Source organism: Balaenoptera physalus, assembly GCF_965194825.1.
Source record: "Balaenoptera physalus genome assembly, chromosome: 19".
In the NCBI taxonomy this organism is placed as follows: domain Eukaryota; kingdom Metazoa; phylum Chordata; class Mammalia; order Artiodactyla; family Balaenopteridae; genus Balaenoptera; species Balaenoptera physalus.
The window spans coordinates 2,205,563-2,229,502 of record NC_138900.1 but is presented as its reverse complement, the minus strand read 5'-3'; the positions used below and the strand labels follow the sequence as shown (position 1 = coordinate 2,229,502).

The window sequence follows — 23,940 nt, the reverse complement described above, 5'->3', positions numbered from 1 at the left end:
CGCAGCTGTCAGGCACTGAAAGCCGAGACCCGAGTAGCCGCTCACCCGCGCCTCCGCCGAAGGTGGGCGGGGTCGCAAGAACGTGGAGCGCGCAGGCGCCTTGAGCAAGGGGAAAAGCCAGGGAAGTGAGCGGAGCTTAGGAGAGGCGGGTCTAGGGGCGGAGCCTTCGGGATAGAAGAGCGGAGATTTGGATTTTGCCTGGTGGTTTGTGCACTTGCGGGTGTGTGTGTGGTGTGTGCGCTGCGGGGTGTGTGTGTGTGTGTGTGTGTGTGTGCGCGCGCGCGCGCGCGCTGGGGTCTAGGGGAGGTAGATAATTTATTTCCAAAGGTCTACAGATCAAGAGGAACTGTACTTAAGAAACGACGTCTTATGAGCCTCATCAGCATCTGGACTTAATTTACACGACAAGATTCTTGACTTTGAGCTGATGCTATAATGAGATGCGATTTGGGGAGGGGGCCTTGGAAGTCGGTGATTGTTTTGTATGCCGAAGGGAAATGAATCACCAGGGGCCGGAGGGCAGACTGTGGTAGGCATCCATTAAGGTGGCTCCCAAATGATCCCCGCCTCCTGCTATTCATAACCTCATGTAATCCTCTCCCCTTGGAAGTGAGCTGGACCTAGTGACCCACTTTTAATTAACCAAGTACAAAGATGAGAGGATGCAACTTGTAATATTAGGTTACATAAGGGCTTCGGCTTCCACCTTGGGTACCCTTCTCTTGCCTGCTCACTTACAAGGAAGCCAGCTGCCATGTTGTGAACTGCCCATGTGGAAAGGAATTAATGTGTCCAGCCAAAGGCCAGCAAGGACCCGAGGCCAGCCAACAGTTTTAATGAGTGAGTTTGGAAGATGATTCTCCTCCCATAAAGCCTTCAGATGACTGCTGTCTTGTTGAAAGACCCCAGGAGCCAGAGGCACCCAGCTGAGCCATGCCTGGATTCCTTACCCAAAGAAGTTGTAAGATGACAAATGTATGTTTGTTTTAAGCCACTAAGCTTTAGCGTAGTTTGTTACACAACAGCTAATGAACATACTATCACAGCCCTTACTCTGTGATTCAGTGAGTTAAAATAGGGATTCTATTAGTAGTCAAAGATACCACATTGATAGAACTACAGCAGCTGCTATCACAATTAAAACACAAGTGTCATTACCTGCACATATGTTTGTTTTTCACTGAACATAATAATCCACTGCTGTTGCTCCTGAGTGACTGATGGCTTTCTTCCAAATAGCGGTTTAGGGGCCCAGAGTTCTTCCATCTTGCAGTTTTGCCATTCCATACAATTGAGATTCTTCTTCTTCCAGCTGGGTGGTACATCCTCTTCTTTATAACCGAGCCCTGAGTGACACACATTTTTCCTATTCAAACCACAGCCAGAACTGGAAGCAATAGTGGCTGAGTAATGCAGGATGTGCCTCGGCAGTCACATTCTGGAATCCATTTTCAGGCAACAGAAAGGGAAGCACAAACTTTGGACAGTTGTCTAATCATATCATAGGTATCATTAACAAATGCTACATACCCAGGACCTTGGAAAATAACCATATGGGTTTGTGGTCATTGTACCTGCTACAAGCTACACTAGATAAGAATCCCCCCAGGAGCCCTCACTCTGCACAAATACGTCATTCAGGAATTCCAGTGGAAATATTCAGAGACTTAGATTACAATCTTTCAAGAGTACTCAGTCTCCTTTCTGTTGACTCAAGTCGATGTGGGACTTGGATGCCATGCCATGGAGTGCTTCTAACTAAAATAAAACCCTAGTGCAGTTTCAACCCTGGGGATCAATGATGAAATAAGGTAAAAGTATCAGATATCAGAACATTCTTAGGATTTCTGTGTTGTGACCATTTCATTTTATTCTCATGATTAACCGTTGCCCTATACTCCAGCTACTGCACATGCCCTAGTTCAGTACACTTTCCAAATGTAATCACTGTCATGAGAAATCCCAGTACCTAAAGGAGACAGATTTTTAATATGCTGGTACTTCATGTCAAAAGAACATAGAAAAGCTACTGGACCCTGACAGGGGAACTTGCAAAAGATAAGTCGGGGGTAGGGACATAAATGATCCACTCCAGCACTATAAACTCTTGAATTCTTTCAAGTCCTTACATATTATGCAATGTAAATTCTAACCCTCAAAATGACATTTCCAAAAATGTGTCCTAGATTTTTGATAGTATAATAAAGGATATTAAATATTTCTGGATGACGTGAATCTCCTCCCTGTCTGCATTTCAAACTATAGGTCATTTTAAATCCAAGAAAGCAATAATGGTGGGACTAGAAAAGCAGACTCAAGAGTTTTGTCACAGATTTATGGCAAAGAGAATGAGTAGGGAGGTTTCTTAAGGTTTGAGAAAGTCAAAGTTTTCTAAGATGCTTGAATCTTTCGTGATAGCCCCATTCCAGTTACATGGATTCAAATCTTTCCCAACACTTCACTTTCATTTAAGAGAAGTGGCGAGGTTGGGAATTCAGTAAGTATCGTAGCTCAGCAAACACCTGGATCTACTGTTGCACTTGGCTTTCAGATTTGCCAGCCCCGCGGTTAGAAGCAGCTAAGAAGACTCCCAACACAATCACCGAAAGATCTGACTTCAATGCCCTTCTTAAGGTCAGAATTTCAAGTGGCCTTTCACTTTTAATTATCTAATTTCATTGTAAACAAGCATCACACTTACTTTTGGAGCTAGCATTGCTGCCTTTAGTTTTTGGTAAGAGCTATCCAGCCCCTCGTGTGCAGTGGGCTGGACCCTGCTGCATCATGAGTATCCTTTCCTAACACAACACAGGATTACAAGTTTCTCTGTCTTTTAACCTATCTCTTTCAATCAGCCCTTAATATTCTGCTTCTCTGTAGTCTGAGAATCATCCTCTAGTACCAATTTCTATATGAGAATAAAAGATGACTCCAACTTAGAAGTTAAATATTGAAAGGATACCAGATACCTTGAAGATTTAAAGAACCAAACAAAACTAGGATGTGAGGATGCAGGAATCACTTTAATGGATCAGACAGGTAGAGATGCAGAAATCTTTAGGTTGCTGCCAAAGGTTGACTCAATTCCACCTATTTGCGGTCCAGGAGTGATGTTCCGTATCTTTATAATAGCTGTTACAACAAGTGGCCCAACCAATCAAAATGAATACTGACTAAAAGAAAACATCCCTTATGGCCCATACATAAAGCCTAATATTTGCCCCGTGTCTCCGGTCAAAATACAAAGAATGAAAAACCTGACTGGCTTAATTAGTGCCATGTGTGACTGGCAGTCCAACAGAACAATACAGAATGAAGGCAAAGTGCCAACAAAGAGCTAGGAAACGCATGTGTTAAAGACAAAAACAGATTTCAACATATATACTGAAAAAAATATATATATACACATACACGCACACATATATATTCAATATTAATTTTGACTCTATGACTACAAGATTATTTTACACATAAAGTTCTGCAAATCACATATTGCATTTAATATATTGTGGACAGACAATACTCCATAGGAGCATATGTAGAGCTTAATCTCTGCTAACTGAACAATACTGTATTGAATAATCACAATTTAATCAATCTGCTTGGCAGGATACTGAAATCCTATTTGTTGTAATTAAAAAGATTTTGCAATAAACATTATTTATATCTATATATTTATTCCATTGGGATGAAACTCCTAGATCTAGAATTACTGTTTCAAAAGGAATGCATATTTATAGTGTGGAGAGGTCATGCCATATTGCCACCCCAAACAGGAGGAGACAAATCTACACTGGTAATGATGAACAACCTCCTGTTTTCCCACAATGATAACTAGTATGGGAAATTAACTGCAGTTTAGATTTTAATCCATCTGCGAGTCAAGAAGAGCCGTTTTAAATCTGTAATTTTCTGAGCAACGAGGTTAAGAACCTAACAAATTTTCTTTATTCGAGTTCTTCCACTGTGACACCCCTGTTGGTAAGCACTGCCTAGTTCCCCGACTGCTTTGTGTCATTGCACTCTGTTCTTAAACGACATATTTTTTCATATGTGTTGTGTATTTTCTGCCAGTTGTCTCTTACATCTTTTTTGACACCTTTCACCATATCGAAGTTTATTTAAATCTTTGTACAGGCCAGCTTACTCTCTTCATGTCTTCCAGGGCTCCATGTCCTACTCAGTAAAGCCTTCCTCCTTTCTGTGTTTGCCTCTAACATATTATTTCATAATTAGAGCCAATAAATACAACTGTATTATATCTCTCTGTAAGGTCTAGGTATGCTTCGCTTTTTGGAGAGTGGATAATCAATTGTTACAACATCATTTCCCCAATAATGAAACACTAATCTTATTACGTACCAAAACATTTTTTCAACGATTCTTTTTTTTTTTTTTGGCCTCACCACGCAGCATGGGGGATGTTAGCTCCCCCACCAGGGATCGAACCCACACCCCCTGCAGTGGAAGCACAGAATCCTAACCACTGGACCGCCAGGAAAGTCCCACCAAAACATTTTTTAAATGTCCTGCTATGTTTGACAAATCATCCTTCCTTGTGTGGTTTTCAACTAAAACTGTCAGAGCAAACACATCCTACTGGGGACTCTGTTGGGAGTGACAATTTACAAACATTTTAACAGTATTACTTCATCTAGAAAAACATAGTATTTCTCTTTTTATTGACATTTCCTATTGTTCAACAGTTTAATAACATTCTTTCACTTCTATTCATAAGTTGCTTTACAGTTTTTCTTGTTTTTGATGGAAGAGTTGTATTATCCTCATAGAAATAATTAGAAACTTTTGTGTATTTTTCTCTGCACTGGAGCAGGAGTCAGCAAACTTTCTCTGCACAAGGAGAGATAGTAAATATTTGAAGTTTTGCAGGCAATACTGTCTCTGCTGCAGCTACTCAGGTCTGCTATTGTAGAGTGAAAGCAGCCCTAGGCAGTATGTAAACAAATGAGCATGGCTGTGAGCCAATAAGACTTTATTTATGGACACCGAAATTTAAATTTCATATAGTTTTCATGTTGTCTTAAGCTATTACTCTTTTCACTTGTTCCTCCATTAAAATAATTTTATTTTAATGAATTTATTTATTTATGGCTGTGTTGGGTCTTCGTTTCTGTGCGAGGGCTTTCTCTAGTTGCGGCAAGTGGGGGCCACTCTTCATCGCGTGCGCGGGCCTCTCACTATCGCAGCCTCTCTTGCTGTGGAGCACAGGCTCCAGACGCGCAGGCTCAGTAATTGTGGCTCACGGGCCTAGTTGCTCCGCGGCATGTGGGATCTTCCCAGACCAGGGCTCGAACCCGTGTCCCCTGCATTGGCAGGCTGACTCTCAACCACTGCGCCACAAGGGAAGCCCTAAAATAATTTTTAAAAATCAGATCATGGGCCATACAAAACAGTCACGTGAGGCTCTGGCCATGAGTCATAGTCAAGTTCAGTCTGTCTCAAGGTTAGTGGTTCTTTGAAAGTTTAATGGAATTCACGCATAAGGCCAGGTGACTTCAAATGATCAAATCTTGCCAAATTTTCTAATTCTTGAGTAACATGTCAGAAGGTTTAACTGTACGCAGGTGAACCTTGTCTTTTCCTCTGATTGTTTCAGTTCTTTTCTTCCAGGTGGCCTCCTCACCCATGTTCTCTACACATTTTCTAAGACTGTTGTCAGATGTAATTTTCTCACCAAGGTCACAGCACCTTACACTTTATGCAGATAAATGAGAAGCCATAATACTAACTCAACGTTATAGAATCAAGTTTTAAACCAGAACAGGCAAAGCCTCACTGATTATCTTGAAACGCCTGTTCCTGATCTAATATCCGGCTTCTCTTAGCTTCACTCTGTGCATCATTTTCAGTCAGAGTTGCCTATGGTAACTTTTCAATGTCTGAAAACAATGTTTTTAAAAGAGCTAACATTACTGAACGCTTAGTATGGACCAGCCATTGTGCCACACACATCTTATGCATTAACCAATATGAAAGATCTCAACATAAGTGTTTACATGAGGAGTAAATGAATTCTATTTTCACTTAAAACAAAAATCTTCACGTTCTAACTGCAACAACATGAAAAACAAACGTGTACAGGACAAGAACAGAATAGACAGAAAGAAGAGAGAGAACAGGTTTTAAACTGCTGGAGAGGTCTATCTGAGTCACAATGTCTCCGGACTAGAGTGATGGGAGTGAGGATGGATTCCAGAGAAACTTGGGTAACAGATCCACAGGATTTGATGTAGCAGGTAAAGAGGGGCGTGCAGGTGACTCTCCAGTGTGGATTCTCTGATGTGCAAAGTGTGTGCTCTGCCTGAAGACCTTTCTGCTTCTCTTATGGTTGTGGGGTCTCTCTCCCGTGTGCACTCTTTTGTGCTGATTGAGGTGTCCGATTTGGATGAAGGTTTTCCTGCATTCCTTGCATTCATACGGTTTCTTTCCAGAGTGAATCCTCTGATGGACGCTAAGGGACTGCCGATGGCTGAAGGCTTTGCCACACGCGCTACATTCGTAAGGTTTCTCCCCAGTGTGACTTCTGCGATGACAGATGAGGGACGACTTTGTCTTGAAGGCCTTCCCACATTCAATACATTCATAGGGCCTTTGGCCAGTGTGAAGCCTCTGGTGCTGAGTGCAGGAGGAGTTGTCGCCAAAGGCCTTCCCACATTCCATGCACTTATAGGGTTTCTCTCCCGTGTGAACTCGCTGGTGTTGAATAAGGTGTGTAGTCTGGCTGAAGGCCTTCCCACATTCCTTACACTCGTAGGGTTTCTCTCCTGTGTGAGTTTTCTGATGCTGCGCCAGGTGAGCCTTCTGGGTGAAAGCTTTGCTGCAGACCTTACAAGCGTATGGCTTCTCTCCGGTATGAATTCTCTGATGGGTGGCCAGCTGGGAACTGATGCTGAAGGACTTACCACATTCCCCACATTCGAAGGGCTTCTCGCCAGTATGAATCCTCAGATGGCTAGCAAGGTGTATATTCTGCCTAAAGGCTTTCCCACATTCTTTACATTTAAAAGGCTTCTCTCCAGAATGCACCCTTTGGTGCTGAGTGAGCGAGGCATGATGGCTAAAGGCTTTTCTACACACGTCACATTCGTATGGTTTCTCTCCTGTGTGAATTCTCTGATGGACAGTCAGGGATGAGCCGTACCTAAAGGCTTTGTCACACACATCACATTTGTAGGGCTTCTCTCCAGTATGAATTCTCCTGTGCTGATTGAGTCCAATGTGATCACTGAAGGCTTTCCCACAGTCGATGCAGTCAAAGGGTTTCTCCCCAGTGTGATAATACCTCCAGTGACGGATAAGGGATGTGTTCTGTATGAAGGCTTTCCCACATTCCATACATTCGTAGGGCTTCTTGCCGGTGTGACATCTCTGATGTCGGGCAAAGGATGAGCCGTCACTGAAGGCCTTTCCACATTCCCTACATTTATAGGGCTTCTCTCCAGTATGAATTCTCTGATGCACGGTGAGGGATGAGCTCTGGGTAAAGGTTTTCTTACATTCATTACATTTGAAAAGTTTTTTTCCTGCATAGATTCCTGCATGTTTTATTACCACTGAACTTGGGGGGAAAGTTTTCTTAACTGAATCACAGCGGTGAACTCTCTCTTCTGAAATGTCCAAGTGGAACCATCTTCCAGATTTGTTATATGGACACTCTCTTTCCTTAGAGAGGGTTTTGTTGTGAGTGACTGCCTCCTGCCTGAATTGTGTTTTCTGACCTGCCAGCTTCCTTTCAAACAGACCCTCAGAATCCCAGCTTCCTCTGAAAGTGGAACTCTCTAGGTTACTGTTTGAAGTTCTGTCCGTTACCACTTCAGCAAATGAATCCTGCTTTGGAAATAACTCCTGGGTTTCATGTATAGACTGCTGGCCTGAAAGATATCAAGAAAATAAACAAGAAACAAACATTTCTTTTATTATAGGCTGGGAAAAAAGGAATCTACTAAAAGGAAAACTGTGAAGAAACTCACTAATTGGTGAATTAAACCCTAATTAAACCACATAAATTGTGCACCTCTAAAACATGTGAAAATGCAGTCTACAATGTATGTAAGACGACCCCAGACTGGGTTCATATGGGAACCCAAGAGAGGTGAATAGAAAAAAAGTTAAATGTATGTGGAATCAGTCACTCATCAGAAGCGTCAGGAGTCGGAAAAATGTTCTGCAATCACATCACCTAAAAATACAGTCTATGACACTCATTCTCTTCACCCTTTCTCACCCCTGGCCATGCAGCTTTGATGCCAGGGCAGTCATCATGTCACCAAAGTTGTTCCAAGAAGCACACCAAACACAAAAGGACAGTGTATTCTATAACATTCATTAAGAGGCCTGAAAGCCCAATCACTCCCCTACAACCAGAAACGGTGTTTCTGTCAACCGTATCTTATTTGACTGATTTCAACAGAACCTATGGCGCCAACTGATGGCTAAAGTTCAGCGGTCACATAGAAATCATTTTTACACTGACCTGCTTGCTTCTGCAAGCCTGACAAAATCCTCACTTCTTCTCTGGCCATTTAGTAATGGAATTTCTCATTCTGGAGAGACTGTTTTTGTAAAAATAGTGAGTGCTGATATTATATTTAATTACATCATACAACCACTGATCAGGTATATAGCTTACCTCAGACTACAAGCTTGCAGGGAGGAATGATTATGTCTGAAATTCCTTTGCTAAATCACTTAGCATGTACCAAAAACTTGTGCAAGTAGAGCTATATCACAATAAATGTACAGAGATGAAAGTGGTGTTGGGGAGAGAGATGATGCAGAGAGTCAGATGTTTGGGAAAAGATGATCTTTAAAAAAGGAAAATAAAGTATTTTTTTTTAAATGGCATCTAAACACTGAAAGCTTTCCTTCTTAGGTCAATAACAAGACAAAGATACCTGGGAAGTTCCAGCCAGAGCAATTAGAAATAGAAATAAAAGGCATCCAAATTAGAAAGGAACAAAAAAACTGTACTTGCTGATGATATCATCCCATATATAGAAAACCCTAAACAATCCACAAGAAAGGTATTAGAGCTAATACATCAAGTCATCAAAACTGCAGTATACAAGATCAACACACAAAAATCAGCTGTATTTCCATACACTAGGAATGAACAATCTGAAAAGGAAATTATGAAAATAATTCCATGAAAAATAGCAGTGAAGGAATAAATTATTGAGGAATAAGGTTACCTTAAAGGGTGCAAGACTGTACACTGAAAACTACAAACATTGCTTAATAAAATTAAGAGCTAGATAAATGGAAAGACATCCTGTGTTCATGGACAGGAAGACTTAATAATGTATTCATGGAGAGAAACAAGGAAGAATTAAATAAGCAACAGAAACGAGACCAAACAAATTTGTCGTACAGTACAAATGGGAGTAATATATCTATTAACAAAAACAAAAAACCATGAATGAAACAAAAATCAAAGCTAAAGCTTCTATAAATGAAGCTACCACACAATCTAAAATACTGGATAGCAAGAAACACCACATGCAACCTTTCAAGCCACAGGAAATTGGGGGAAAAAATATCACATTTATAAAACAGGATTTACATTCATGCTATATACAGGCAAGGAAATATGACCCAGCAGAAATGTGGGCAATGGGCATGAAGACATCACTAACAGAGTATAAACCCTGAATGGATTTAAACACATGTATTCCCAACCTCACAAGTGTCTGCAAAATAAAAATTAAACAAAACTCAATTTTCACCCCACAGCTTGGAAAATATAAAAAAAACCCTGAAATACTATTAGTGAAGATGTATGGAAACAGGTATTCTCATATATTGTTTACCAATGGTATTATAGCCTGTTATTATGTTCATGAAACTTAAAAAACATGTATACTTTGATCATGCAAAGAGATATGAACAAACTGGACCACCGTTTATTACAGGTGAAAACCGGAAAAAACCTAAAGGTTCAAATATCCTCAACAGTAAATTAGTTAAGTAAATTATGGTATTTCCATATATTGTAATACTAGACAGCCACTTAGATGAAGTTTCTGTCTACTTTCTAAGGATACAAATAGAAGCAGAAATCATAAAAGTAGTAATATATTAGACTATAAAATTTTTTTTTATATTTTATGTACAATTTAAAAAATTCTAGTGAAAAGAAAAATAATTACCATATGTGAAAGATAGTTTGAGATACTACATTAAAAAATTAATGTTTACATTAAGAAAAAACCCACTGGGACTGGACTGGCAGTGCAGTGGTTAAGACTCTGCACTTCCACTGCAGGGGGCACAGGTTTGATCCCTGGTATGGGAACTAAGATGCCACATGCTGTGCAGCACAGCCAAAAAAAAAAAAAAAAAACCCAAAAAACAGAAAAATAGGGACTTCCCTGGTGGTCCAGTAGTAAAGAATCTGCCTTCCAATGCAGGGCATGTGGGTTTGAACCCTGGTCAGGGAACTAAGATCCCACATGCTGCGTGGTCATAACTACTGGGCCTGTGCACCTCAACTAGAGAGCCTGTGTGCTGCAAACTGCAGAGCCCACACGCTCTGGAGCCCGTGCACCACAGTTAGAGAGAGAAAACCCAGACGCCACAACTAGAGAGAAGCCTGCACGCCGCAATGAAAGATCCTGCATGCCACAACTAAGACCGGACACAGCCAAATATTAAAAAAAAAAAAATCAAAAACAAAAAAAATTTAAGACACAAATAGAGAAATGGATATAAATGAGGGACATTTTACAAAAGGATAAAGACAATAACAAAATTTGGGGAAAGTATTCAACTCATTTTCATAATATAAAAATAACTTTAGGCTATAATCTTTCACCAAATAATAAGCTAAACATTTTCACCAAATTACCCAATGCTATGATGATGCAATTAAACCCATACATCTAGTCATCTGTTCATTGCTAGTCACTAGAACAGAAAATTCTCAGAGCCCAGCAGATTTTCACTTCCAGGGATACAGGCATCCCCAAAATGTACAGTCTTCACTAACATAAAGGTGCCTATTATAAGTATATTTTTAACACCAAGAAATGTGATGCAACCTAATTGAGCAGTGGCACACAGAACATGGAACTCACGTGAAAACATCAGTATGCAGGACGGAATGCAAACTCTATTTCTACCACGTAAAACAACATATGTGTTCATCAGGGCTTGAAGGGCCTAAAGTTGTCTTGTTAACATATTGTGATTACGGGTTATGATTTTCTATTCCTTTCCCAGACAGGTGACAGGATTACACTTTCTGAAAACCATTATTTTCAAAAGAAGTTTCTTTTCCTTCCTTGTGTATCGAAGAAATGGCCCTCCGCCCACGTCTTCTTGCAATCCGTCTGCCCACCCTCTCCAACCCAGACAAGGATTCTCTGGGGGGAACCCTCTCCTTTGCCTCTGTAAGGCCATGATGGGAACTTCAAAAGCTCTGGTTTATGCAAGTCATCCATGCACATGTCATCCCCTCCATGGGAGTAAATATTTGATGGCTGAGGACAGAGGTGTAAATTCCCTCGTTCTCCAATCGCCTGCCAATGTCAAGCCGAGTGGCTCCCTCCTTCAATTTGTGGTTCTTACAGGAATGGATGCATCACGAAGTGAGTGGCCATCTGACCACGAACATCAGACCTTTGGAAGACAGCTCCAGAAACCCTCGGGGTCTGGAAGAGATCATTTAAGGAACCAAGTGGTTGATCCATGTCTGAGTGGCCAAGGACAGGAGCAGAGCTACAGGGAGGAGTTATCCACCAAGAGAAGGTGGGGTGGGGGGCAAGGAGGAGGGGAGGAAGGCGGAGGAGGGGGAGAAGAGGGGGAGGAGGGGGAGGGGAGGAGGAGGAGAGAACAGTGTAATTTTGAAAGCTCGGATCTCAATCTTCTTTCCAGACCCGAGGACGTGGTGGGTTTTCTCTGTACGTTAGGGAGCACCTGGCCTCTTTGGTGAGAACTACACTCTGGCCTGCAGTGGCGTTTCCACCCCAGGCCTCCCGCGCTCACCTGGGGACGGGCCTCTTGCCAGCTCTCCTTTCACCACCCAGGGTTCCTTCCCAAGGTCCAGCAAAGAGACCAAGTCTGGCTCAGACACACAACGTCCTGCACATGGGAAAAGACAGGGGTTTCGGTCACACCCTTGGCATTCTTAAATGGACAACCAATTCCTTGGCTTTGAAGGAAGAGTGCTTTATTACAGGAAGGACCAGGAAGAAAAGTGAAGAGTATTTGAAGGATATTGAAGATGATGCTTCAAGTATGACAAAGATATTAACTTTCAACTCTACAAACGTCACACTCTTAAGAATTGCGAGTAAAAATTCAACCCAATGCTTTGGAAGACAACCCTGCCACACCACTCCCTCCCAAACACACACACAATTCAAAACTGAAGAACGAAAATGGGGGCTCCTGAAGATTCAGATTTGGGAGAGGAACGTCCTTACCTACTGCCCCCATACTGTGGTCCTCCCACACGACGTTCTTACGGAAACTCTTCCGAGTTGGGCCTGGCTGCTGGGAGACGTCTACAGCCATGTTCGTGATGGTCACCAAGCCCTGAAATGGTACAAACACGTTTTTCATCAAACCGTGCTTGTGAACCCACGATGGCTCTGCGGGGTGGGCTGCATCCACATGCTGTGAGAGGCACTCCGTACCAAGAATTCTCACTAGGTTCTGAGTGATCCCGGTCACATGCTGACTGAGTTAGTTATGTCGTATATATTTAGGGGGAAAGAAAAGAAAAATAGGGGAAACTGTTTGTGCCATGGAGAATCTATAATTTCTTGGAGGAGAATGAAGGTACAGAGGGTATGGATTTTCTCAAGTTCACTGGAGGCTTCCTGACATTCAACACACGTTGTTCAATCAAGTCTGCAGAGGGTTTTTCTCTCGTATGAAATCTCTGATGAAAAGGAAGGGTTGAGATCCTATTCAAAGTTTTCTCACATCCATTACAAGTCGAACATTTCTGATTTAAACAGACTTGTTTACGACTTGCTGTGACCCAGTGTCCCCCCTTGTGTGTATCAAGACTGCAGGTACTCTCTCTTCTGGGGGGACACTGTCGGTAAGCAGCCCTGGATTCCAATGGAAACTTCTCCCACACTTCCTGCAGACAAGATCGCTTTCCTAAGGAAGGGTTTCTTTGTGAAGGACACAAGGAAGCTCCTGGGAGTCATCAGCGTTGCCTCTGTAAGTGCCTTACTAGGAATCTCGCCAAGTCTACCTCGTGCAACTTATCTGTAAGCACGTCTCCCCCTCCATTTACACCCTGACTCACCAGATGCCTCTCCAACACAGCACTGTAACCCCAGTCTTCCCCTAGAACGGAGCACTCCAGACTGCAGGTTGTGGGCCTCTCCATTAGCACCGCCTGGGATGACTTTTCTTCACAGAAGTTCTTCTTTGAAGATAACTCCTTGGTCTCTGGCAGAGCCCGTGAGTCTAAAAGATATTTTTAAGAAGGTAAATATCTCTTCGATTACATACTAGTATGAAGAAATCTTCCAAAATGTAATCAGACAGGAAAAAATCCTCAAAAAAAGTATACTGTTTCGAAAGCTGTTTTATATGACCAATTGGCATTCCATTCACAAATCTGCGTAGCTTTAATCCTAAAGGACACAATGTGAGTTTTCACACCTAAATGTTGACCAAGTAGTGCATGTTATAGTTTTAGCAGGAGACTGGAGAAAGAGATCGAAGTGCAGGAGGTGAGAGAGCTCATAGAGATTTAAATCTAAGATAAAATGTGGCCAAAATAGACAAAGAGGGGGCAGAGCCTATTGAAGGAAACGCTATATGATCCTTATCTCAGTGCTATTATGGAAGTCTCACTTTGACTCTTTCTCCATTTTATTTAGCAAAAATTTCTTCTCTAGCTCTTTTTTTTTTTTTTGATTACAATGCTAACTAACCAATGTTCAGATCCTGGCCTTAAAAGTACAAGTCTTCAAAATCAACTACAGTCTCAGCAAGAGAGGAAGGGTCAACAGAAGTGGAAAAAACAGTTCTGTCTCAGAAAACTAGCTCAGAGAATGTGATTTAGTACCATGATAAATGGCAAACTTTCCCCCAGAACGCCATTCCAGTTCTCCTGGGTCATACGATGACCCATGTGAGTTGTCACAGTTTGTAAACTGTCCTGTCGACACAAACTTTTCTGCCGAAGTACGGTTTGAACAAAGAGGTCTTACAAGATTCTCAATTCTTTAGAAACGGTAGTCATTTCCTATTACAGGAACCTCCAAAAGAAATCTGTAATTCTGATTCTTTGTCTTACTTGGTTAACTTGCTATTCCAGAAATAGTGTTGTGGTTGAAATCTCTGTACGCCCAAGTGGTATAAATATGATGATATCTGCATCACAACATCTGCACGAACATTCCATCAAATCAGAATCAGCGTCCTTTCCTTCTGAGAGCCAATCGTCCACCTGTGTGCAGCCTGTTTGCACGGGGGAAGTCCGCCTGGACCCCAGGCAGATCACGGCCCAAAACAAATCCTCTCCTGAACTACCAATCTCTTTCTTCTTGTTCTCACCTTTCTGCTCAAGGCTCTACTCTTGTGCCTTGTTTCCCTGGCTTGAAACCGGCAATGACTTTTTTCTTCCTCTTAGGTACCTATTTACACTAATCATATGTAGGACAGCACTTTCTACTGCACTTATGTGTACAGAAATGTCTTATCGTCCCTACAGGATGGTTAGTTTTCTAATGGCTTAGGCTCATCTTCCCAGCCACCACCTGGTGGGCTCACTGAAAGCTGATGCGCAGTAACAATCAGTTAAAAAAAGTCTATAAATGAAAGTCATTTCATCAAAGAGAAATAAGATAGTAAAAACTACATCAGAATCAGCCGAAGATTTTTAAAAAAAGTGACGACTGTGTAAGTGTGAAAGGCAAAAGGGTAAGACGGGTGCTGGGAAAACATGAGATCCAGAGGAGAGGACAAGAGTTACAAGAGTTGTAACACGACTTCCCTGGTGGTCCAGGGGTTAGGACCCTGCCTTCCACTGCAGGGGGGCGCAGGTTCGATCCCTGGTTGGGGAACTAAGATCCCAGAGGCTGTGTGGCGTGGCCACAAAAACAAACAAACAAACAAAAAAGTTACACTTGGTGGGGGGGAAGCAGAGATGGAGAGAAGAGATGGAGAGAAGGAGAATTTGCAAAGCCCAGGCTTTGATTTTCCCTCCAGGCCAGAGGCTCAAGTCCGCTGATGATCCCAGGTGTCTGAGGGCGCGGAGCTGCGACCGCCACGGCCTCACCCCACCTGGGTCTCCCACGCTCACCTGGACACCCACCTCTTGTCAACGTTCTCTTCGCCGCCCAGGGCTCCTTCCTCTGTTCCAATGAGGAGATCATTTTGGGCTTAGAAACACAAAGTCCTAAATATGTAAGAAGAAACGGGACGTGGTCATGCTGTGGGTCTGTCCTTGGCTTGAAGGAAGAGGACGGCGCAGGGCGCGGTGATGAGGAGGGAGGGAGGGGCCTTTACCCAGCGAGACCAGGCTCCTGTAGTTTTCCAGCATCACACTCCGGTACAGACTCCTCTGAGCAGAGTCCAGCCACGCCCACTCTTCCGGGGAGAACTCTACAGCCACATCCCCAAACGTCACCAAGCTCTGCAACGACAAAACCACATTCTTGCTGGACCAGTGCTCAGGCCCTGCCCCCCAAATGCACACGTCGAAGCCCTAACCCCCCGTACCCAGAAGGTGAATGTTTTTGGAGACGGGGCCTTCAAAGAGGTGACTAAAAGTTCAATGAAGTCACACGGTTGGGCCCTGATCCGATCTGACTGGTATTCCTGTAAGAGGAGGAAGAAATCAGGGATGGGTGAGCACAGAGGGAGGACCATGTGACAACAGAGCGAGAGGGCGACTGTCTGCAAGTCAACGAGAGAGGCCTCAGGGGAAACCAACTCCACTCACCCCTTGGTCTTAAACTTCTGTCCTCCAGAACGGTATACTGTTTGTTGTTTTAGCTGCCCAGCCTGTGGTGTTCTCCTTATGGCAGTCCTTGCAAGTTAATATAGGGGTCTAAGGGTTACCCCCTCTTCATTTTAGGTAGGAGATTATATGTAAGGGAAAATACCCAGTGATGTGGAAATCTAGTTAATTACTGGACAGCGGGCCTCATTACATCGTAAACTTCAGAGAAAAGAGAAAAATAGAGAGCCTCTACCCTTGGAGAACTGGCAATTTTGTGCCGGTGACAGGAGGTACACACAAGAGAAATATGTGACATCAATTAGAAACAATAAATAACGGAGGCTAAAAAAAAAAAAAAAAAAAAAAAAAAAAAAATAACGGAGGCTAAACTGTTCCACGCACAATAGGTACCAGAGCATTTTTTACCACGAGGATAGTCAAGTGCCCTGGCTCAGCACAAGAATGGGGAAATAGGAGACACTGCTTTGGGAAGGATCCCCAGTGTTCGCATCACTTCCCGCAAGTAATGATAAATCCTTCTTTCTCCCAGGGAAAAAAAAAACAAAAAGAATGGGGAAATAAACCTGGAGGTGAACATCACATGACTAAACCCCAAAGTGTGTTCTAAGGATTTCTATTTGCTTTTAGTGTTCACTACATGTTGAATGTTCACTTAAAACAAACTAACCGAATTCTTTTTTTCTGAAATGAAGATGAGTGTATAATTAGAATGAAAACTATGATAAGGCTTTTCATTAATAAGATGCCTTTGAGAATCAAGGGGTATTGTACACCACAGGGAATACAGCCAACATTTTACAATAGTTATAAGTGGAGTATAACCTTTAAAAATTGTGAATCACTATGTTGTCAACTACACCACAATTACAAAAAGAGAATCAAGGTGCCATCTCAGAGAAGCGGGCAAATATCGAGGAGGCATTGCAAGCCCGCTTACGACTGGGTCTGCTGCTCATGCACTGCTGGTGGAATTTTATGTAGCATATTTTTATGATTTCAGTGTACAATGCTGATACAACCTAATGTATTTTGAACATTTATTCAATTCAAACTCTGACCCCCAGAATCTGAGGCTAACAGAAGGTATATTTAAATATCTGGCAGCCTTGGGATTTTCAAAGCATAGACTCAAATCAGGAAGCAAAAAAGTCCAACTACCCCGAAGGCTGAATTCAGGACTCCGTCCACTCACCGGCTCTGAAACCTCGGCTAGTTACTTAACCCCTCTATGTCTCAGTTGCCCATGTTTAAAAGGGAAACATCAACAAAACCAACCTCACAGACCGTGACGTGGGTTAAAAAGGATGGCACAAGGACGGCGCTCAGAATGTGAGGTGCCTTGTAAACGCCAAATGAACGTTCGCTGTGCTGACGCTGACCCACGGCTCAACCTTTCCATTTAAATTCTACCAGCAACAAAAGCCCCTTGGAGATTTGGTATCTGTTGAATAATATATAATACTATCACACGTTCTTTAACTTGCACCAACTTTGAAGATTTTTAACTGAACTGTGTAAAGGGTTCTGTGAGTGGTATTTTGCTTTGTGTGGAGATGGTGAAGTCCCGACGCAGGGCTCTCCTAAGCGGGAGACGCCAAGGCCCCATAAAACACGGAAAACACCTGGTAATACTTGCGGGAAACAGCCGGGAACTGCTTAGTCAGCCTTGAGCAAAGACTCAAATGCAGGCCGGCTCACAGCAGCAAGTCCTCAAGTGAGCGCACCCAGCCTCGAAGGCAGAGGAACGGATTTGCTGGCTGAGTGACTGGCAGGAGCGCTTACCTCGCTAAGCAGGCTCGGCTCTTGTTCCCCAGGTTGTTCACCCTGATCTGTTATTGACCTGCATTTTGCACCAGCGGTTCCTTAAATGCCTTCAAGTTTTGAAAATTGCGCAAGACTCAGCAGTGGAAATCTTCAGGTATATGAAAACCCAAACATTTCGAAGCATATGCTAAGTGACATAAGCCGGAGAGAAGGACAAACACTGCATGATCCATCTCACCTATATGTGGAATCTAAAATAGTCCCAACTCTTAGAAATAGAGAGTAGAATGGTGGCTTCCAGGGGCCAGTGGAGGGGGAAATGGGGAGGTGATGATCAAAGAGTACAAAGTTTCAGTAATGCAGGATGAGTAAGTTCTGGAGTTCTAATGTACAGCACGGTGCCTATAGCTAAAAAAACTGCACTGTATTCTTTTCTTTTTTTGGCCACACCCCACGGCTTGTGGGATCTTACTTCCCCAACCAGGGATTGAACCCAGGCCCTCAGCAGTGAAAGCGCGGAGTCCTAACCACTGGACCGGCAGGGAATTCCCTGCACTGCATTCTTAAAGTCGGACAAGAAGGTAGGTCTTATGCTAAGTGCTTTCACTGCCAAAAAAGTAAGAATACTAAAGAGGGAAGGGAGGAAACTTTGGGGACTGATAGATAAGTCTATGGTCTTGATGGGGGTGCTGGTTTCATGAGTATATATTTATCCTCAAACTCAGCGAGTTGTACGTATTAAAAATGTGCAGCTTTCTATGTGTCAATCTTGCCTCAACAAAGTGGTTTAAAAACAAACAAAACATTTCAATGCAGATTTTTTTTTTTTTGGCAAACATTCTCAATTGCATTCAAAGACATAGGTGCTGAGACAGAGGCTACTTTTCTGACGCAATTCTAAAAGATGGGTTTTGGGGACTTCCCTGGTGATCCAGTGGGTAAGACTCCGTGCTCCCAACGCAGGGGCCCGGGTTCAATTCCACATGCATGCCACAACTAAGAGTTCGCATGCCGCAACAAAGATCCCATGTGCGACAACTGAGACCTGGCAAAGAATGAATGAATGAATGAATGAATGAATGAATGATGGGTTTTTGCAGATTCCAATCTTACAATTCTAACTGCCTGCTCCTTGGCTGGGAAGTCTTGCACTTATTTTTTTCAGATATTTAAATAGCTTTCAGATATTCCTTACTAAATGAAACAAAATATATACAGTACATGTAGTATATAAATTGTATACAAATTACACTATCTTTTAAAATATCTTCACAGGATCTTTACAGTAACTTTATAAGTCTGTTGGAGTCAGAGAAAATGTTGCCTATATTTCTAGCATTTGTTACTACTTTGTTATTGGTAAAACTGGAATTTGGGGGCCCTTAAAGAGAAGAATACAAGTTCAAATATTTTCTTATACTTGGCAACTGGGTTTTTTGGGGTTTGATTTTTCTTCTTAATAAGAAACATCCCCTTCCCCATCTCTCCAATCCCATGTTCCAGAGGGACCCCAAAGTAACAGTATGTGCATATCCTTTTAAGACATTTTCCCTGTTTATACAGATTGCTCCTTATATACAGAATCAATGACTTTTGTTAGCTCTTTGTCTGAATGTTTGTGTCCCCCTAAACTTCCTATGTTGACATCCTAACGCCCTGTGCGATGGTATTTGGAGGTGGGGGCCTCTGGGAGGCCCACCCTCATGAATGGGATTAGTGTCCTTACAGATGAGGCCCCAGAGACCTCCCCAGCCCCTTCCACCATGTGAGGACACAGCGAGAATGTGCAGGTCCTGGTCTTATTCCTGTTGCCATCATACAGGCGTGTAGACTTTCAAGTGGGTTTCACAGGGTCATACTACACCACAGAGGAAACATACAGGTACAGATAATATGAAATTGATCTGGTGCTTTAACTCTCAATCATAATAAAGACGAGATAAACTTTAAAACTTTAAAACACAAATAAACTTTAAAACTTTAAAAACAAATAAAAACCAAAAAGCAACCTTATCCTTACAGAAAAATACTTTGTGTTAACATTTTACAGGAAAAAACGAGTAAAAAGTACTTTACAGGAGGGACTTCTCTGGTGGTCCAGCGGTTAGCACTCCATGTTCCCAAAGCAGGGGGCCTGGGCTCGATCCCTGGTTGGGGAACTAGATCCCACGTGCCGCAACTAAAGATCACACACACTGCAACTAAGACCCGGTGCAGTCCAACAAATGAATAAAAATTAAAACAAACAAACTACAGTTCAAAAAAAAAAAAAAAGTATTTTACAGGAAAAAAAAAATGCATCAATGCATTTTTTTTGGTTCAATTCAATTCAGTTAATTTTTAAAATACACAAATGAAAAGTCTGTAATAATTTTTTTTGAGGGGGGTAAAGTCTACTTTTTTTTAAAGTAAAAAAGTAAAATCTAGAATTCTAGCTTTTGAGGCCCTACTGCTGTTCCATCCACATATAATTTTTAAAGTATTTTGTTTTCATGTAAGTTTGGTAAACTTTAATCCACAAGGAAAGAAAAACTTCTGGGAATATACTCATAGAAAGTAATCAGAGATAATGCACATTTTCAGGTATAAAAAGTATCATTGTAATGCTATATGAAATAGTGAAACATTGGCTCCAAGAGAACTCTAAGACTACATTCACACATTCATCCACCCCATATTTTCCGTATCAGGCGTTGGGGCAAAAGTATCCAAAATCCCTGCCTGTGTCAAATGTACTTTGTGGTACAATAGAATCAGACAAGAGAAAACCAGATAAACTAAGTATATAGTATGTTGAAAAGTGCTAAGAGTCTTAAAAAGTAAAGCAAGGAAGAGGGGTGTGAGGAATTTGGGTGGGAGGCTCTGAAATTTTAGACACAGTGATCAGGAAAACGAGAAGGCAACTTCTGAGAAAGCAGAGTGAGTGATGGGGGAGTGTGGTAGCACGTGTCAGAGGTCCGGGGGCCGGGTCACCCGGGGCCCTGTCAGTCACATTAAGGATCTGGCCTTCACTTGGGAAAGCCGTCGGGGCGTCTGAGCAGAGAGTGACAGAAGAGACTCCTCTGGCTGCTGCCCTGGGAAGCGACCACGGGGAGCATGAGTAGAAGGGGCCAACGGTAAGATAACGAGGACCGAGGCGGTGGCGGCAGTGGTGATAACCGTCAGATTCTGGGCACAACATGAAAACAGTGCTGACAGGATTTGCAAATGGACCAAACGTGGGAGGTGAGGGCAAGAGAGGAGACAAGAATGACAGCAGAGCTTTTGGCCTGCGTAACTCAGAGCATGAAACTGCCACAGAGACAGAGACAACTGTCGGGGGGAACCCCAGGAACCTGGGTCTGGACGTGTTAGGTTTGCGTTACCTATTCGACATTCACGCGGAGGAGTCCAGTTGGACACAGAGGCCTGGAGCTCAGAGGAGAGCTTTGGGCTGGAAAGGCGGATTGGGAGAAGCCAGTGCTTGGCTGGTCTGTGCAGACAACAACGGGCTGACCTCCCCAAGGGAAGTGCTGCAGACAGACAAGAGGAGAGAGCCAAGTACAGAGCCCAGAGGCACAGCGACAGCTGTAGGTCAGGAGGATGAGGAGGAACCAGCAGTGAAAGCTGAGAAGTCAGGAAGGTGGGCGGGCCAGGGCGAGCTCTTTCAGGGGGTGGCAGTTACCTGTTTTTGTAAGTAAAATTTTATTGGAATGCAACCCCACCCAATCACATATTGTCTGTGGCTGCTTTAGCTCTAGAAGGCAGAGGGAAGTAGCTGCAGCAGAGACCTCACAGCCTGCAGAGCCTAAAATATTTACTACCTTGCCCTTTACAGTGAAAGCCTGTCAACCCCTGAACTATTTCAAACGCCAACGGTCGTCAAGTGCCAAAGATAATCAAGGAAGACGAAGAACTGAGCACTGCCTTTGGTAATGCGGATGGAGATCACTGGTAATCTATGCAGTCTGGGCAACTGGAACCCAGCTCATACATTTATGAGCTGGTGATCACATATTTAGGAGACACAGCTGACAGAAACAAAAAATTTATTAGCATTCTAAGAAGCAATGCAATCAAGCGAGGAAAAGACAGCCTTCCATATTGCACCAGGGCTGCCCTTTCCTCTTCTGTCTGCCAAACCTCTCCTCTCCCTTCAAAACATGGGGCTCAGAAATCACCTCCTTACTCTTCCCCGACAGGCAGCTACGAGCCAAGAGTTCCTCCCGCCTGCTCTCACAGTACCTGGTCCTAAAACTCACACTCAGAACCTTGTATGCTTCCATGACTTTCCACCCACAGGCTGTGAGCTCCTTGGGAGCAGGGCCTGGGGCTTAGCCATCTGTCTCTCCAGGGCCTGGCACAAAGAGAATACCAAACACACCAGGTACAACACAAGGGGCTGTCCTGTTTGCGCTAAAGAGTACCTTTCTGCTCCGTCAGAGTTCCTCTGAGAAAAGCTGCACAAGGAGGGGCTGAATCGTTTCTTCAGTGAAGAACGAACTCTGAGTGGGATGAAGAGGAAGCAGAGAGGGAGGCCCTGGGCTGTCCCTGTCGCCCCTCACTCACCAGAATGTGAGGAAATGGGAACCAGCTCCCCTGACAGGTCTCTTAGGTTGAAAACTTTTAAAAGAAAATAAACATTAAGTCCTGAAAAGCAAGCTTGTATTTCAGAGAGGAGAGAGGAAATGCCAACTCACCTGGGAGGTGGCTTGCCGTTCAATTCCTGTCCCTGCCGCCTCCTGCTTGTGTCTCCTCACCTGCACGATGGCCGTGTCCCTGGAAGGCAGAGCTGGAGGAAGAGAGAGAAGTAGCTACAGGCAAGATCTACACCACGCTCCCTTCCTACTGAGTCTTAAACGACAGCTGTAAATCAGAAACGGATTCAACAAGTGGAGCGTCAAATGCTCGAGCATGTGTAGGATGGGACCAGTTTTGAAGGGTCACCTGGGATGTGGTCGCTACTCTACTAGGGGCTGTCACGGATAGGGAGGGGGCGTTTCTTCCCTCTGGGAGCCCTGAAGCAGGGAGGTGTCCGGTTACAGTGATCCTGTACCGCGGACTGATGCTTTCGCGTTGAATTTCCAAGCCTTTGGATGCCCCTGTCCAACAGCCCCGGAGCCCAGGGACGCCATTCACCAGCACTTGGGCCCCGAGAGGCCTCCTGTCCCAGACCCCACCCTCCCCTCACCCTGAGACGATGAATTCGTCCCCGTCCACCCGCCGGGCCACCTGTCACACTCACCTCTGTTCTCAGGCCCCGTGGTCGACGCTCCCCGCTGGCCCCTGGATGTGAGGCCACTCCTTGCGTGCGGCCTTCCCCGGACAGGGCAAGGGAAAGCGACCGGGGTCCCCGCGCTCCGGCCGCGGCCCGCTCCGGGCTTTGTGCGGGGGACGCCTTGCCGCGGCGGCGATCCCAGGCCGCGGGCCCGCGCGCTCGCCGCCCCCCGCATGTCACCACCGTGCGCGCACACGCCCCCGGGGTCGCGCAAACACACCCAGCCCGCCCGGGCACGCCGGGCACCCAGCGGGCCCCGCCCGGCCGGCCGCCGAGCCCGCCACCCTGCCTGGCCAGCTGGAACCCAGGTGGCGGGCCGCCGCCGGAAGTGGGCGTGTCCGTCAGCCGCGGCGCCCTCTGGGAAACGGAGTCCCGGCCGGCGTCCCGGCGGCGCCAAGAGGAGCGCGGGCGGGGAGGAGAGGGCCCGTTTGGGCTTACACAGCGTCCGTCGACTCGGCCCCAAGTCAGCGGCTCCTGGCCCTTCCGGACCGCGGCTGCCCAGGTGGTTGTCCACACAGGAACCGAGTCTGGCCGGAAGTACAGGCCGCACCACTAGACAGAACAGCGCCCCAAGGGCTTCTGGGAGTCGCTCCCGGCTTGGAGCGCGCAGGAGCAGTTGCAAGCCGGGGCGGGGCTTATGGCGAGGGGCGGGACCGCGGGGGATGTTGATGATGTCTCTGGGCGGGGCAGGTAGTGTAGTCCTTGGAGTTCGTTTCTCCCGGGTGTCAGCCAACAGAACTGGGGGATGTGCGGTGGGGGAAGGGCAGGGTCCAGAATGTGATTGTGATGGGGTATGTGTGAGCACAGCGTGCCTTCGTGTGTCCGGTCTGCATCCCACCTTTCACCTCAGGTGGGTCCCCTCTGCTGATACAGGGGCCTCCCCCACCTCCCACACCCATCCTCCAAATGCCAGGCTTCAGGGACCAGCAGGAATGAGCAGTCTTCCCCCAAACTTTCCCCT

General features: G+C 44.5%; 1 protein-coding gene across 1 annotated transcript; it reads right to left on the bottom strand.

Moving 5' to 3' along the window:
• Window positions 1–3,004: 3,004 nt before the first annotated feature.
• ZFP28 (ZFP28 zinc finger protein) lies at window positions 3,005–23,878 on the bottom strand (the record flags this gene model as incomplete). The annotated part of the gene is made up of 10 exons (XM_082439778.1): window positions 3,005–7,892; window positions 12,007–12,102; window positions 12,447–12,558; window positions 13,286–13,449; window positions 15,296–15,391; window positions 15,502–15,628; window positions 15,715–15,813; window positions 22,402–22,493; window positions 22,947–23,717; window positions 23,866–23,878. 10 exons carry the CDS (start codon window positions 23,876–23,878, stop codon window positions 6,187–6,189), a joined length of 3,276 nt encoding a protein of 1,091 aa, XP_082295904.1. The 3' UTR covers window positions 3,005–6,186.
• Window positions 23,879–23,940: the final 62 nt, after the last annotated feature.